The following is a 16,006-nucleotide window of genomic DNA, read 5'->3' as shown; positions in this document are numbered from 1 at the left end:
CACAATGAGGCTATTCTGGGTTCCAATGAGGCAGGAGCTGAGCCAGCCCTGTCACTGCTGGCATGCCACAGGATCATACAGCTCCTTATGCTGGGCCCAGATGACATGCTGACCCTGTCAGGGAAGACACATGGACCCACAGACATTTGGGGCTTAGAGAATTCACTGAGCAGTCAGATGGAAAGTTCTTTTGACATGATTAGTGGGGTTTAATGGTTCTTCCACCAGGTCAAAGCTGAATAAGTAACCGCATTTGCTCTAAAAATTTTGGGGAGGGAGAAAATACCTCTGTATTCAAGTTAATTTCTGGTGTTTTCATTTTACTTGGGTTTCTTTGTATACAAATGAAAATTGTGTTCTCATGTGGCTTCCTATATTCAGTTTTCTGCAGTCAGATCAGCTGGGGTGAACTGCGTGTAATGTGCTAGTGGCCGTGAGGCGGGACCCAGGTGGTAGAGGTTGTGGCAGGGAAAGAGAAGGGCACCATCTTATTGTGGGGCTCCTTTCCTGCTGAAGGAGCAAGCCCTGTCCTGTTTCTACTGAAGGCATGCATTTGCTTCATTGCTCATAGCAAATTGATAACTCCTTCCTCCCCTTTTCCCTCGCCTACTGTGAATTCCCCATCAGTGACAGAGACATCTGAGGAATCCCTGCCTCTTCAGATGAGTCTATGCCTTTAGCAAAAGCAATGTGGTGTGATTGTCTTCCCTGGGCCACCCTGTCCACCGGGTCTCTCACCACCCTCTGCCTTCTCCACTCTGTTACAGAACATTCTCCGTTTTCCTTTATTGTCCTTATCACAGGTTTGTGTCTACAAATGTCATTGTATCTCTTTGTACAGAAAGTTCCCTGTGGGCAGTTAGCAGGATTTGCTTATATTCCCAGGACCCAGATAAGTGCCTGAAAATGTAGTAATCACTCAAGTAGTTTTTGAGTGAATAGACAAAGGAAAAAGATGATTTTTCAAATCAAATAACAGTTAGCCTCCTATTCCTTCTATAAATTACCTTGACTCTTCTTTCTTCAAGGAAATTCATGCTGATCTGGGCATGATGGCGCATGCTTGTAATCCCAGCAACTTGGGAGGCTGAGGCAGAAGGACCACAAGTCCAACCAAGTCCAGCCTCAGCAACTTAGTGAGGTTCTAAGCAACTTAGCGAGACCCTGTCTCAAAATCAATAATACAAAGGGATGTAGTGGGGACACATCCCAAGTGGGGACATCCCCAGAGTAGGAGAGCTCCTGGACCTATCTGTATGCAGGGGAATAGCTCGCTGGTTTGTTCATTATCCCCTTACAAAAATTTCTTGTCCCTATTACTTGGGTTCTTGAATTGTCTTTTTTGAATTCGTTCTAGCTGTGTGGCTGCTCAGCTTGGCAGGGTGCTTCTGAGTTAAGTAGGATGTGCACACATTTAAAGCATTTGACCCTCCCAGTTAATGTTAAGTTCTTCAGTGCTGAATACGAGTAATGTAGTGAGTCACTTTGGGAGGTTGGTAGGAGGGCACTGTGGATCCTCTCTGAATTTATTTGGTGTGTTCTGTATTCATATGGCAAGTCCTGTGCATGCCATCAACAGAGCATCACCCTGAATCATAACTGCTGCTACTTTTATGTGTCTGTTCCCATGATGGATTGCAGGCTCCAAAGGGGAGGAGCTGTGACTCTTTTTTCTGCATCCTAGCTGCCAGCAGAGCACCTGGGATACTGTTGCACTTCATAAAGAAACACCTGAGAGCTGAAGGAAGACAGATGCTCAGGTGTGCTGTTGGCATGCAGAGGTGGTATCCTCCGAGCCCTCCCAGGGTAGGAAGCACGGTTCACACTGGTTCCCTGGGAATCTACCCGAGCTTCAGTATAGCAGTAACAAAAGGATTACTTTGAGACTAAGTCATATCTACAGTGACCCTGTGCCTGGTCTTGAATTCCACATTACAGGAGGCCATAGAGGGTTTGGAGAAAATTTAAAGAATCGATGCCACTTGGTAGAGGCATATTCTTTACTTGGCTTTTTTCTTTTCTTTACAAATGAAACATTTCTTGTAACCCCAAGAGAATTGTCATTGAGATCACCAAGACTTCTTGACAATGGGACAAATGGATCATCTCCCTTTGTAGTCAGCTCTAGAAAAGGTGAATTGACTGTGCCTACCTCCACTTCTCAGTCATGTTTGTACGTTTCTGTCATCTGCCTGAATTAGTTGTATACTCTTTAAGAACATTCTAAAGGAAAATTCTATTGCTAATTCTTTACCTCCATTTGTATGTTTTAAAGAGCTTGTTTTTTGTATTCAAAAGTATCAAACAAATAGAGTCTAAATATCTGCATTTTCCCGTACCTGTGTCTTTATATGTATTCTGTCTAATCTGCATGAAATCTGTTACTGTAGAACAAAGATTATTTGGGTTGCAGTTGGCACAGGCCCATACTGCGTGGTGTGAGTAAAATGGAGTCTGAATTGACTTGAGAGCTTAGAGACCTGATGGTGGATCCTGCTTTCCCCGGGGACAGAAGCCTTACATCAGGCCTCGCTTCTCCTGCCTTCTCTTGATCTGCTTTCTTTTGCTCTGCTCTGCTCTGCTCTGCTCTGCTCTGAGGCAAGTACCTTAAAGCAGCTGCAGGCTTGCCCCTCAGTTCCTAGTCCAGAAGGAAGAGAGGTTCTAGAATTCACTGCCTTGGTGGGTGGGGCAGAGCCTTGACACATATTTCCAGGTCCTGATGGCTCTCCATTCCTTGAGTAGGGAGGGGTGTGGTCCTTCTGAGAGGGAGGAAGATTGGTAGCCTGAGAACTGCTGGGGGTTGTCTGGAGAACAAGGGCTTGATGTGGATCAGCACATGGGAGACAGTTGTGTCCTTTTTTTTGCAGACAAGGAAGCCTACTGTCCCTTTTTCTTTTTTAAACCCCATCTTGAGGTTGATTCCAGTGGGGGCTGGGGGAGAGTACAGGCTTGTGACTAATGAAGCCAGTGTATTGCGCAGTGGGAGCTCCACATTTCTTCATGGAACCAACAGGTCCATTCTAGGGCTACTCTGCTTTTGTGTCTCTTCTGGGGCTCTCCTGGGCCTCCCTACTGTCACCTGCTCATAAGAGATTAAGCAGCAGCCAGGACATTTCCATCTGACTGACACTTATAGAATAATGGAGCCTTGGTCTGCCCCTGAAGCAGCACTCAGTGGCTTCTGTCCCTGTGGACTCTGAGCTCCAGCACTGCCTCTAAGGAGCAGGTATTGGGGGGTCTTGCCTCCTGCCCACCTTTCATTTCATTTTTCTCTGTGGTTTCTGTGGGGTCTTATTTGCATGTCTTCTTCTAGCTACTTCTCTTCGAACAAGATTAGTAAAACTAAAGTGAATTTTTGAGTTTTCTTGTCTCAGCTATCTTCTTGCTTTGTTTGTACTGGTGGTATCCTTGTGGAGATGGTTTTAGCTTTCTGCCAGAGAGCTCTTGGCTGAAGGAAGGGAAGGTGATCCCTCACCATATGGCTGGGAGTGTTTCAGATTCTCATTCTCTGGGGAAGGAAAGGATTACTAGTCCCCAAAGAGCAGGAGTAGCACTCAGTTAGCCCCTGCATAGCTTCCATTGTATCCTTTCCATTTTTGTACTGAGAAAAATGACAACCTTTCCAACCAGGTTGAAAAATTTTATATGTCCCATTTTCTTCTTTTTCTTGAAAAATTTTATATGTTCCATTTTCCTCCTCCTCCTCTTTTTCTTCTTCTAAATATTTTTAGTTGTAGATGGACACAATACTTTTATTTTGTTTATTTAGTTGTTTTTTTTTTTTATTGTGGTGCTGGGGATCAAACCCTGTGCCTCATGCATGCTAGGCAAGTGCTCTACCACTGAGCCACAACCCGTGCCCTATTTTCTGATTAAAGCAAATGCATGTTTTGGTTTTCTAAACAAGGGAGAGGTTTTTCTTCTTCTTCTTCTGAATGTATATATAGAAATAATTTGTTACAGAGCGCAGTTGAATAGGATTGGTCCTATTGCAGAACTGATGCATATTGACTAGATTAGGGGAGATGTCTATATTCCACTCCTCATATTTTTGTGTATGTGTATTTTTTAAATTTTTAATTTGTAACATGACAGAATGCATTACAATTCATATTATACGTATAGAGCACAATTTTTCATATTTCTGGTTGTACACAAAGTAGAGTCACACCATTCGTGTCTGCATACATGTACTTAGGGTAATGATGTCCATCTCATTCCACCATCTTCCCTACCCCCATTTCTTCCCCTTTCTCCCCTTTGCCCTATCTAAAGTTCCTCCATTCCTCCCATGCTCCCTACCCCATCCCCACATATCAGCATTTGGTTTTTTGGGGATTGGCTAATTTCACTTAGCATTATATTCTCCAACTCCATCCATTCACCTGCAAATGCCATGACTTTATTTTCTTTTGATGCAGAATAATATTCCATTGTGTGTATATATCACATTTCCTTTATCCATTCATCTACTGAAGGGTATCTAGGTTGGTTCCACAGTTTAGCTATTTTGAATTGTGCTGCTATAAACTTTGATGTGGCTGTGTCCATGTTAAATGCTGTTTTTAAGTCCTTTGGTTATAGCTGGAGGAGTGGGATAGCTAGCTCAAATGGTGGTTCCATTCCCAGTTTTCCAAGGATTCTCCATACTGCTTTACATATTGGCTGCACCAATGTGCAGTCCCACCAGCAATGTATGAGTGTCCCTTTTTCCCCACATCCTCGCCAGCACTTATTGTTGTTTATGTTCTTAATAGCTGCCATTCTGACTGGAATGAGATGAAATCTTAGAGTAGTTTTGATTTGCATTTCTCTAATTGCTAGTCCACTCCTCATATTTTGATGGAAGAAGAATGTAGAAACTTTTTGAAAAAGCTGAGTACTATGATGTATGCCTCCTAGCCACTTAGGAGGCTGAAGCATGAGAATCACAAGTTTGAGGCCAGCCTCAGCAACTTAAGTGAAACCCTCACCAATATAGCCAGATCCTGTCTTGAAATCAAAAGGGTAGGTGGTAAAGTGTCCCTGAGTTTAATTCCCACTACCAAAATAATAACTACAGCAACAACAATAATAATAGGAAAAATAAAAAGAAATTTTGAAGAAAAATAGTCTTTTATCCAGACACTAATTCAGTGTGGTTTGTGATTTTGATGCCTTTCATAAGCATCCTCCAATTTAGGTTAAGATTTAGGCATCATCCAGCTTAGGTTAAAATGAAAAGCCAGGGTGCCACATGGGCAAGAAATATAGTCGCTAATCAAGACCTCTGGAGACCAGGCAGGAAGCAGGTCTGATTTTATTGCATAGTTACCATGTATTATACTCAGGCAGCAGCTAAGCAGATTATAGGCAGCCACCAGTGCAATGTCTGCTAACTGTCCTTGCAGTAGCCAATTGAGGAGTGAGCCCTGAAGCAAGCTCAGGGATTACAACACATGGCTGTACCTACCTGGTAAATGGCCTGCCTCTCACACGCCTAGTGCGAGGGGCGTGGCCTGCCACTCGGGCGCCCTTACCAGAAGCCATGTATGCAGTACTCCATGCACTTGTCCCCACAGTGTATGTCTGAACATTCCTTTTGTTAAAGTTCCCGTGGAGTATTTTATTTTCCTTGCTGCTGGTGTTGAACTGTTTTATTTCATTTTTGGACAGTTCCTTGGTGATGTGTAGAAAACAAAATTGATTTTTATATGTTGGTTTCATATTCTGCAATCTCACTGAACTCATCTATTGGTTCCAGTTTTTTCTAGTGAATTCCTTAGCATTTTCTGTATAACAAGATCATGTCATCTGTGAATTGAGGTGGTTTTATTCTTCTTATCCAATCTGGATGCATTTTCTTCTTCTGATTTGATTGTCCTGCCTAGAACCTCTAGTACAATGTAGAGTAGAAACAGAATGGATATCTTACCTAGTTTCTGGTCTTAGGGGGAAAATACCTATTCTTTCACCCTTAAGTATTGTTCAGGTGGTATGTTTTTGTAGATGCCCCCCCACCCCCACCCAGTACTATGGATTGAAAATTGCTTTACCATTGAGCTACATCTGCAGTTTATTTTTTATTTTGAGACAGGGTCTCTGTAATTGCTGAGGCTGGCCTTGAACTTGCAATCTTCCTGCCTAAGCCTCCTGAGTTGCTGGGATTACAGGTGTGCATCACCAAGCCAATTTGCACATGGTCTTTATCAGGTTGAGAAAATTTCCCTGTAATTCTTGGTTATTGCATTTTTAACATGAAAGGGTTTTGTGTGTTGTCAAATACTTGTGCTGCATTTAGAAGTTGTGTTGTTTTTGTCTTTTGTTATGTTAATATAGTATACTAAATTAATTGATACTGCATGCTAAACCAACATTGCATTCCTGGGGTAAATCACACTTGGCCATGGTGATAATTATGTTTGTATGTTTCTTGGTTTGGTTTGTCAGTTGTGTTTAAGAAAAACAAAGTGTGTTTTTATCTTCTGCCCTTATACCAGAACAGTTAACACTACATAAGACCCTGAGATGACCACAGACACTGTGGGGTTTTTTCCCCATCAACAAGCAAGCTGGGCTGCAGCAAAAACACAAGTTTCCTTTTCCATAGGATGAGGGCTCAGTCCCCAGGACTGCCACCATTTCAGACCCAGTCACAAGCCCAGGCCTCCAAACTTTGACTGACCAGCTACAAATTGGGTTCTCACAACTCACTCCTGAGGTTCAGTTCATTTGCTAGAGTGGCTCCCAGAATGCGAAGAAACACTATACTTATATTTATTGGTTTATTATAAAGGATATTTTAAAGGCTAAACATTAGCAGTCAGGAGAAGAGTTATATGGGGCAAAGTCTGGAAGGATCCCGAGCTCTGGAGCTTCTGTTCCCCTGAAATTCAGGTGCAGCTTCCTACAAGCCTCCACAGGTGCAGCTGGCCAGAAAATCCCAAACCGTCCTTTGGTGATTTCATGGAGACCTGCACGGGCAAGATTAGAGCATGGATAGCCGTGTCACGATGTGATCATAGATCAAAAGAGTATGAGCTCGTGCTAGTAGACTGAGTGAGGAACCTGGGAAAGCCTGTCTATTTAGAGTCTGTTGAGGGTCTTGGCCTTTGTGTCGAATTCCTTCTTCATGGCATGAGCCAGGACCACTTCTGAAATGGAGATCGCATGACCTGCCAGAACGATAGGGAAAATTTCTTTTTGTGTAAGACAGAGAGGCAGGGGTAGATGGAGTCTATTTTTACTTTCTATGAACTGCCTTGAGGAAGAGAAATCCTAGTTTCCATGGTCTTCCTTGGGGAGAAAATGGAACAGGTGGAAGGAGGGCAGGAGAAAGTGAGAGAGCAAGAAGGAGAGAGATCTTGCTTTCTGAGGCCTTCCTCTGGGGCCTGAAGTGTTCCAACATTGTTCTGCTCACTGTGGAAATAACAAGGGTTGTGGGATAAAACACACATACATAATGCATACATACCATATCACATCACAGTAGTATTTTGTTAAGAATTTCATCTGTATTCATAAGGGACATTAATGATTCTAAGAAATTATCTTAAGTACAAAATTTCCATAAGTAAGCAACCATCTGCTATAAGGATTGTGCAAAATGATGATAGAAAGCACTTAGCACTGTGCCCAGCGCAAAGTAAGTGGCCATCTTGTGTAAATTCCTTTTCCCAGTGGTCTTCAGTTGATGTTATGACTCTGGATTGAATCCTGGCTTCATCCATCTTCCTGATAGCAGTACAGCTTTGAGTATATTGTTTCTGAATGTCTTATTTTTAAAATATGTTTTGATCTTTAAGATTGGAGTAGAACAGTTCTTCCCTCTTAGGGTTATCAAGAGGATTTAATTCATAATATGCAAAACCAAGCATAGGGCCTGGTACATGGCTATGTAACTCTTGTTACTCTTAAATGTGTCAATTACAGTGGTGTGTGCGAACAGTGTAATAAGTTTTATTAAAAATTTATTAGACAAATATTGATACAGAAAAATATTTACTAAATATTCATAAAGGGCAAAACATTTTTTGTGTGTGCATGTGTGTATAAAATGGATATATTTGAGTGCACCACAGTCCAGAGATGCATATAAAATAGCTAGCATTTTAATTCTTGGAGCTTATAATTACTTAACCACAGAACTTCAACAATTAATTTAAAAATGGGTACATATTCTACCAGAATAAAAATAAATACAGAATAAATATAAGTATAAATATATATTTCTTTCTGGTAACAAATCAGTGAACTTAAACTATTTTGGGTTGTAATTATCTACTTTTTTGTTTTGCCCTCAGATACTTTTATATCTTTGACTTTATCATACGCTCTGATTTGAATGTGGTTTGAGTGTGCCTGCCAAGGGTTTATGTGTTGAAAACTTGGTCCTCAGTGTGGTGATGTGAGAGATGGAGGAACCTTTACTAGGTGGGGTCTAGTGGGAGATGATTTTGTCATTGATGGCACTGTCCTGGTAAGAAAACAGTGCTGGTCTTAGAGTCAGCACTTTCCTAGAAAGTGATTATTATAAAAAGAGCAAAAGACCAGTCCCTCCCAACCTGGCTACTGCCCCGCCATATGGTCATTCTTGGATGCACTCCACCAGGATGTGACACAGCCCTCACCAGAGGCCAGGTTGATGGGGCTACCTGATTGTGGACTTTTAGCTTCCCAAACTGTGAGCTACGTAAACCCCTTTCTTATTAAGTATTAGGTACTTGATTATAGCAGTGAAAAATAAGTTAATACATTATGTAATGAACCCTTATGCAGTTTTAAAAAGAAATAAAAGCTCCTAAAAAAAGATATGTGAAGAAAAGTTTGCATTCATTTGCAGACTTTGTTTTTCTTCATATGGACTGGCAGAATTCAATGTTTGAATGCCTACTGTGTGTTGTATCTCCCACTCCAGGAACAGAGAAATAGCCCATATCTGCAGATGACTGATTTCATTGTGGGGTGCAACAAATGGCACATATGTGACAGGTAGCAGAGAAAGGCATTGTTGACTCCTTTTGGACAGACCCGGGCAGGATCTCGCCTCTCAGGGGAGCTAACAGTAGGCTTGTGTTTTCCAGAACACATCATGTCTGGTACAAGACTTGGATTCAGCAGAAACAGCTTTTGCAAAGAACAGGAAGGAAAAAAATTAGGGGATGTTTGTGAAGAGCGGCCACCCTCTGGGCTTATTATGGTGTCTCTGCACCCTCTTCTTGGGAGTGCTAATTATATTCTAGCTTCTAGGCTCCTTCACTTTTTACTCCCTTGGAGAATTTCAGTAGCAGGGAGTGGGTGAATCTGAAACCCTGTCAGGAATATTATCTTAACTGCGTCCACAAAGTGTCCTGGATAAAGTGAAGCAGAGGTAGTTGTCTTTGCTTTGGAGAATGAGGAATTTCCTCCCCCTGAGGCTTCCATCAGGCTAAGTCTGCCTCAAGCAAAGAGAGGAAAGGAAAGGCTTTGTGGCTTATGTCCTGGCCTTCCCGCAGTTGGGCAATGAATAGACATTTCTTAGTTTTTGTGATGTTTCTTTTTAAAATTTTTGATGCTGGGGATTAAATCCAGGAATGCTCTACCACTCCTTTTTATTTTTTGAGACAGCATTTTAAGTTGCTGAGGCTTGCCTCAAATTTGCTCCTGCCTCAGCCTTCCAGGTCCCTGGGATTACAGGCATGCACCACCGAACTGGCAGTTTCTTTGAGTCCTTGTAGATGAGTGTTTAAATTTTCCAAATGGACAGTATCATCTAGAGCTTGCAAATCCAAGTTCCAGATACCAACTTGAAGTCTTTCTTTACATTCACATCTCTGCCACCCACTTACTCAGATCTCTAGTCACAATGGTATATAATGGTCCTTTAGATCATTTTTTTTTGGCCCATAAAATCTATATGGCTTGTTGCTTTATGGCTTTCCCTACCCAGCCTGATTAAAATTCAGTTCCAAGGCAGATGGATTCTGCTAAGGGATCCTGAGGGACAAGTCCCACAGATGACTGTGCTTGTATTCCAGCCTTTGTGTTTCTTGCACGGATTGTTCCGTATCAGTAGTTGTTAATCAAGGCATTCGGTTTTGCTTCCCCTTTCACTGTGTCTACTTAATTGGATCACTAGGAGTGGGGTGTTTGCAGCTGGATGAAAATTTCACTGTCATTCTGTAGAAACTTCTAGTTCTGTAAAGAACTAGAGCTTAGTAAAAGATTAAAGGAGGTGACTGTGAACTGGAGACTGCAGTTGGTTTACACCAGATTTCCACCCCAGACTGTCAGATAAGAGAAGTGTCAGTCAGAAGGCAGTGGTGGCTGAAGATAGAATTAATGATTTCTCTGGGCTCAGAGAGAACTTATCTTTCTGTAAAACAATTTTCTGTGTGTAACATATGTTGTTGTATTGTGTGAAAAATTTTAAACTAGTTTAACAGCAGAAGATTGCATAGTTAAAAATACTCATTTTCACACATTTTTGTCTTAGTTAAAGAGAAGCTGTATACTAACAGATGTCTGCTTACTGGAAAAGCCTAAAGAAATGGAAATTTAAGTGGCTAATAGAGCTTGGTATGGACAGATTTAATTGAGAAATGCTGAGATATGTTAGAACCTGGGACTGGGGACTGTTAGCCTCCCCGTCTGGGTTGACCGCTCTGTAACACATCCAGTTGTAGATGCAGCTTATTGCCCAGTTAAAGAATGGCCCATTCTACACAGGAAGTTCCCAGCTAACTGAAATTAGGTACCTTTCTTACAGCCCAACTTCCATTTTAATTTGCTTTAATTTCTGAGTGTCCCAAAAGCTGGGAAATACAGACTAAACTTACTTTTCCACAGTATGTTAGTTAAGTTTTCATATTGTAGGTTCCATTGGCTTTCATCCTCCAGACATTTTCCAGGTGAAGTACCTCTAAATTTAAACAGTGTGCCCAGTTATTAATTTGGAAAGTTTCCCTGAATTTCTAATACAGGCAGGAAATAGGAGCTGCTCTCTTCATTAGTACACACATTGCATGAAAAAGAATCTAATCTTTCGATGCTGGTCCTGGGTGGTTACTACCAGTACCTGCTGTTGAGCAGCTCAGTTACATAGATGTCATTTGATCCCTGTAATGTCTGTGCATTTTACATAGTTTGGGTGCAGAGGTTTTTCTGTATATGTGTTTGTGTTTCATAGTTTTTGTTTAACTACCAGACTTTGAACTGTCACTTCTTACTAACATCACTTTGCTTAACCCCTACAACCCCCTTTTCATTATCCCTATAATTAATTGTTTCTAATCTGCTTAGGAAATCAGAAAAGTGAGCTAGTTAGATTCATTCCCAAAGGGTAAGTAAAAAGACCAAGTAGGACTGTCAGAGCTCAGTTTTAAAAACCTTGCCAACAACACCCTGAAGGCATTTCCATGAGTTGCCCTGAGTGTTGTGTCTTCTCAGTGAAGTGTGGCATTTTCAGTCTTGGTCAAGGATGATTAGCTTAAAATCGCTTTCATTTCTGCACACCTTAGCTCCCCTGTCAGTTTTTTATTTTGTGTGTGTAACATATGTACATAGCAATATATATCATCATTGTAATTTCACTGGCCACCAGCTTATTTTATTTGCCCAGAACAGGAGGCTATAAAAAGAATGAAAAATAAACATCAGGTGTTTCATTTTTGTTTGAAGCTTTCAATTAAAGTATAATTAAGGTATTAGGATAAAGTCTTATATTTATTCACATAAATTCACATTTACCATCTCTACTATTCTTCATTTCTTCATGTAAATCCGAGTTTCCAACTGGTATGTGTTTCTTTTTGGCTGAAGATAGTCCTGTAACATTTCTTGGAGTGTGGGTCTGCTGGTGGCAAATTGTTTGTTTTGTTTTGCCTTTATTCTTAAAATATAATTTTAATGTTTATAGAATTTTAAGCTAATAATTTTCTTTCACTATTTTCCATAAGTCATTCCATTGTTTTCTGGCTTAAAGGGTTTCTGATGGAGTCTGATGTCATTTTGTTTGTTATTCTAAATGTAATGTGTCTTTTTTCCGCACTAATTGCTTTTCACTTGTTTTAAGCAATTCGATGATGAGGTACCTCCATGTGCTTTTCTTTGTATATGTTTTGTTTGGTGTTTTTATTTGGGTATGTAGGTTCATAGTTTACAATAAATTTGGAAAAGTTTTGGCCACCATTTCTTCTCCTTCCCCATCTCTCTCTTTCACAATATTGGGGATTAAACCCAGAGTGTTCCATTGCTGAGCTACATCCCCAGTCCTGTTTTCTTATTTTTAATTTGAGACAGGGTCTCACTGAGTTGCACAGGCTGGGCTTGAACTTGTGATCCTTTTGCCTCAGCCTCTTGAATGGCTGTGATTACAGATGTGCACCACCACATCTGACTGGCTATCATTGCTTAAATCTTTTCCTGCCCTACCCAACAACCCATCCCCCCATCTTGCTGGGAGTACAGTGTCATCTGTGTTAGGCAGCTTGATATCCTTCAGGCTTATGAGACTTTATTCCTTTCATTCTTTTACATCTGCTTTGTTTCTGTTCTTAATTTTGGATAAATTATGTTTCTATGAGTTAACTTCTGACTTTTTTCACATTTAATTAAATTTTCATTTCTGATATTCTTAAAAGTTTAAAGCTCCATTTCATCCTTTTGAAATTTTTTCTCTTATTGTGTCAGTATTCCTTTAATATTGAGCATAATTATATGAGCAATATGTATGTTTTTATCTGTGTCATTTTTTAGTTGGTTACTATTTTCTGATCCCCCTACTCAGATTATGGATCATGTTTTCCTGCCTCTTGTCATGTTTAGGAATTTTTGTTTAGATGTTTTATGTTGTGAATGTTACATTTTGGAATTTCGGAATTTTGTTATATTCCTTTAAAGAATGTGATGCTTTGTTTTAGCAAAACAGTTAAATTTATTTGCAGACCTGTCTAATCACCTTAAGGCCTGTTTTTAAGCTCTCATAGGGGCAGGTTTAGTGTATCCTTCACTGCAAAAATAATAGCTCAACTCCAATATAAGATCTGATTCTGGGGGTCTCTATTAAATACCTTGGATAAGTCACTGAAAATGTTCCTTTCTGGCTAATTGGGGCTTGAACATATTCATACTCGATTGTGCACTTTACACTTTACTGGGTATTTTTCACGTTGTAAGTGCAGTCATAAGTTGATTGTATAGCTCACCTTGCTGCTTTCTGTTCTGGGGATCATAGTTCTGCACTGCCTAATATCCGGTATCTGAAAGTTTTTGTTTTATATATTCTGACTGGTTTCTTAGAAAAGGTTAAATCTGATCCTTGCTTGTTGCATGCAGAAATCCCAGGGATTTCATTAAAATTGGTTCATTGAAAATTATTTTTAGTAATTAAACACAGTTCTAAATAGTATGTCTGTGTGTGTTACAAGACTAGACCAAACATAATTTACACAAATTTTGGAGTGAAATATAACAGTGTTTTCATCTCCCCCATTGATTTTTAAATCTTTCCTACAGACTGAATCTGTTCCTGTTCTAAGCAAAAAAAGAAAGCAGTTCTTCAGTGTGTTCCCATAATGACAGAGGCTCAGGCTCAGGAGCTCCCAGGAGGACAGATAGGTTTCCATCAGTCCTTGTCACTGCTAATGCTTGCAGTGCTCAGCTGCTGATCTCTCTTTTGCCTTGTACTTATCCTTTATATTAGGTCTAGATTTTCCTCTTGGGAAGGAATTTATGAATGTGCTTTACAGTTTCTGACTCCATATGGAAGTCTGTTTAATAGAAACTGTACACGTGAACCAGTAAGAAGTTGATGTGTGGATTGAAAGAACCCTGTTGAAACAGTTTAGCGTGGTGAGACAATCTGGGAAATGTGAAGCTCAGAGAAAGGAGTTGGTTTACATAAGCATGACTTTGTAAGGATTGTCTCCCCTCGCCTCGAGTTGAATAAACTAGTAATTTGAAGTTCATTGTTGGTGAGTTTTAAGGCACACAGGGCTTTTGAGTAAACATAGTCTTGGCTTTTGATAGTTTAGCTAAGAAGCAGCGAAGAGAAAAGGATGCCATTTTTATCTGTTTTTGTTGTTTGGTTAACACTCATTTACTTCAGATCTATTGTAAATATTCTTAGTTTTCTTTTCTGTTTTTAATTACTCCAATTTCACTTAGCCTCCTAAATGACTTACAATTGCTACATAAGCTCATGGGGACTTGGTACATAAACATCATGATAGTTTTTATTCTCCATCATTAAAATGTCATTTGTACACATGTTGATTTTTAAGGACCCCACCCTCCAGTTTTTCTTCTTTTTCTTTTTAATTTTAAATACAACTTGAGGAGCATTGGTTGGATCCACTGCTGCTTAGAAAATTTTAATGTATTTATCAAAAAATGTAACTTCAAGCTGGGCATGGTGGTTCATGCCTGTAATGCCAGTGGCTGCTAATGGCTGAGGCAGGAGGATCACAAGTTCAAAGCCAGCCTTAGCAAATGAGGTGCTAACCAACTCAGTGAGACCCTATTCCTAAATAAAAAATACAAAATAGGCTTGTGGATTTGGTTCAGTGGTTGAGTGCCCCTGAGTTCAATCCCTGGTACTCCCCACCCCGCCAAAACTTTACTGAAAGAGAAATGTAATATATGTAATATAGAGGGGGCTTTTTTTTTTCCCTTGCCTATTCAGTTGGTTTAAGTTTTAAAATGATAGCATTGAATGTTGGCAAGGATATGGCTGTATGGATATTTTGTTGACCTTCTAGGAAAATGTACACATTTATATGACCCATCTGAAGACAAATTTGGCAATATACATTAAATACTTCTATACTTTTGACCCCATAGTATTATTATATTGGTTTTTGTCCTTGATACCAATCCAATAATGAGGACACGGTCTCAGAAAAAGGAACAAGGTTTATTGCTTTGTTAGGAAAGGAGAAGCCAGGGGACTCCTGTCCCAGAGGCTGTGATTCTGTCCATCAAGTGGAACAAGGTACTTTTTAAAGAGGTGGTTCAAAGGCTATACATTCCATGTGTTCTCTGTTGGAGTTGTGATTCAGTTGTTAATTTGGAAGATAGTCATTTCTGAGATCTTCTGGTGCCATCCCCAAAGTCTTCATAAATTACTTCATTTCTTTGGTGGGTGTGTACTCAGGGACAGATAACTCTGCCTAGGAGGTAGAAGAAAGGTGATTATGTTTTCCCTGATATTAGGGTGGGGAAGAGATTAGGGAAGAGTAGGGAGAGAGGAAGAGAAAGAAACATCCATTTAAAAAATATGTCTCAGTGACTGAACAGCAAAAGCTATATTCAGAGCGTAAAGTGGATCACTGTTACAGTATTGCTTCTAAGGGTTTCTTTCTTAGAATTGTTTGAAATTAAAACAAAACATACATGTAGAAAGATATTTATAATTAAAGTATTATTCTTAATGGTAAGATATTAGGAACACCCCAAATGTCTAACATTGTGTGTTTCAGTATGGCATTTTCTATTTACAAAGTACTTTACAACCACTAAAATGGTTCTATGAAAAGTATTTTGTCACAAAGGAAAAATTGACAGGTTTGAAGTCACCAGTATTTCTAAATGATACATAGTGTTTTCAATTTATTTAAAAATGCATAAAGAGTAGTCTGAAATATTTTCCAAACTGGGAGTGGGAGGGTGTTCTAGATATGGGAAGGCACACATGATATTTGCTGCTGCACTCTGGACTTGCCAGGCCTTTCCAGACCCTGACAGACACCTCCATTTCCAAAGGAGCAGGCAAACCATTCATCTCTAAGGCTGATGGCTATATTATGTGTAAGTGAAGAAAGTGCTCTCTTTTTTAAAACAATGACTTCTGTGCTTACTGTTAAGATAAAAATTTTGATGATGAAGATTCCGTGGATGGTAATAGACCTTCTTCTGCCAGTTCTACATCATCCAAAGCTCCTCCAAGCTCACGGAGAAACGTTGGAATGGGAACCACCCGCCGGCTTGGGTCATCCACTCTTGGATCCAAGTCTTCAGGTAAGACCAAATCCCATGTGGTGTTATGGGG

At 40.1% G+C, this 16,006-nt stretch overlaps 1 protein-coding gene across 1 annotated transcript in view; it reads left to right on the top strand.

Moving 5' to 3' along the window:
• The window catches only part of Clasp1 (cytoplasmic linker associated protein 1), a 269,130-nt gene that overhangs the window by 133,750 nt on the left and 119,374 nt on the right, over positions 1-16,006 (top strand). The window contains exon 9 of the mRNA XM_040294156.2: positions 15,823-15,975. Within this exon, the coding sequence (XP_040150090.1) occupies positions 15,823-15,975 (153 nt within the window). The remainder of the gene's footprint in view (positions 1-15,822; positions 15,976-16,006) is intronic.

Source organism: Ictidomys tridecemlineatus, chromosome 7, assembly GCF_052094955.1.
Source record: "Ictidomys tridecemlineatus isolate mIctTri1 chromosome 7, mIctTri1.hap1, whole genome shotgun sequence".
Classification (NCBI taxonomy): Eukaryota; Metazoa; Chordata; class Mammalia; order Rodentia; family Sciuridae; genus Ictidomys; species Ictidomys tridecemlineatus.
Note: the sequence above shows the minus strand (reverse complement) of the source record. Positions and strands in the feature narration are given on the sequence as shown.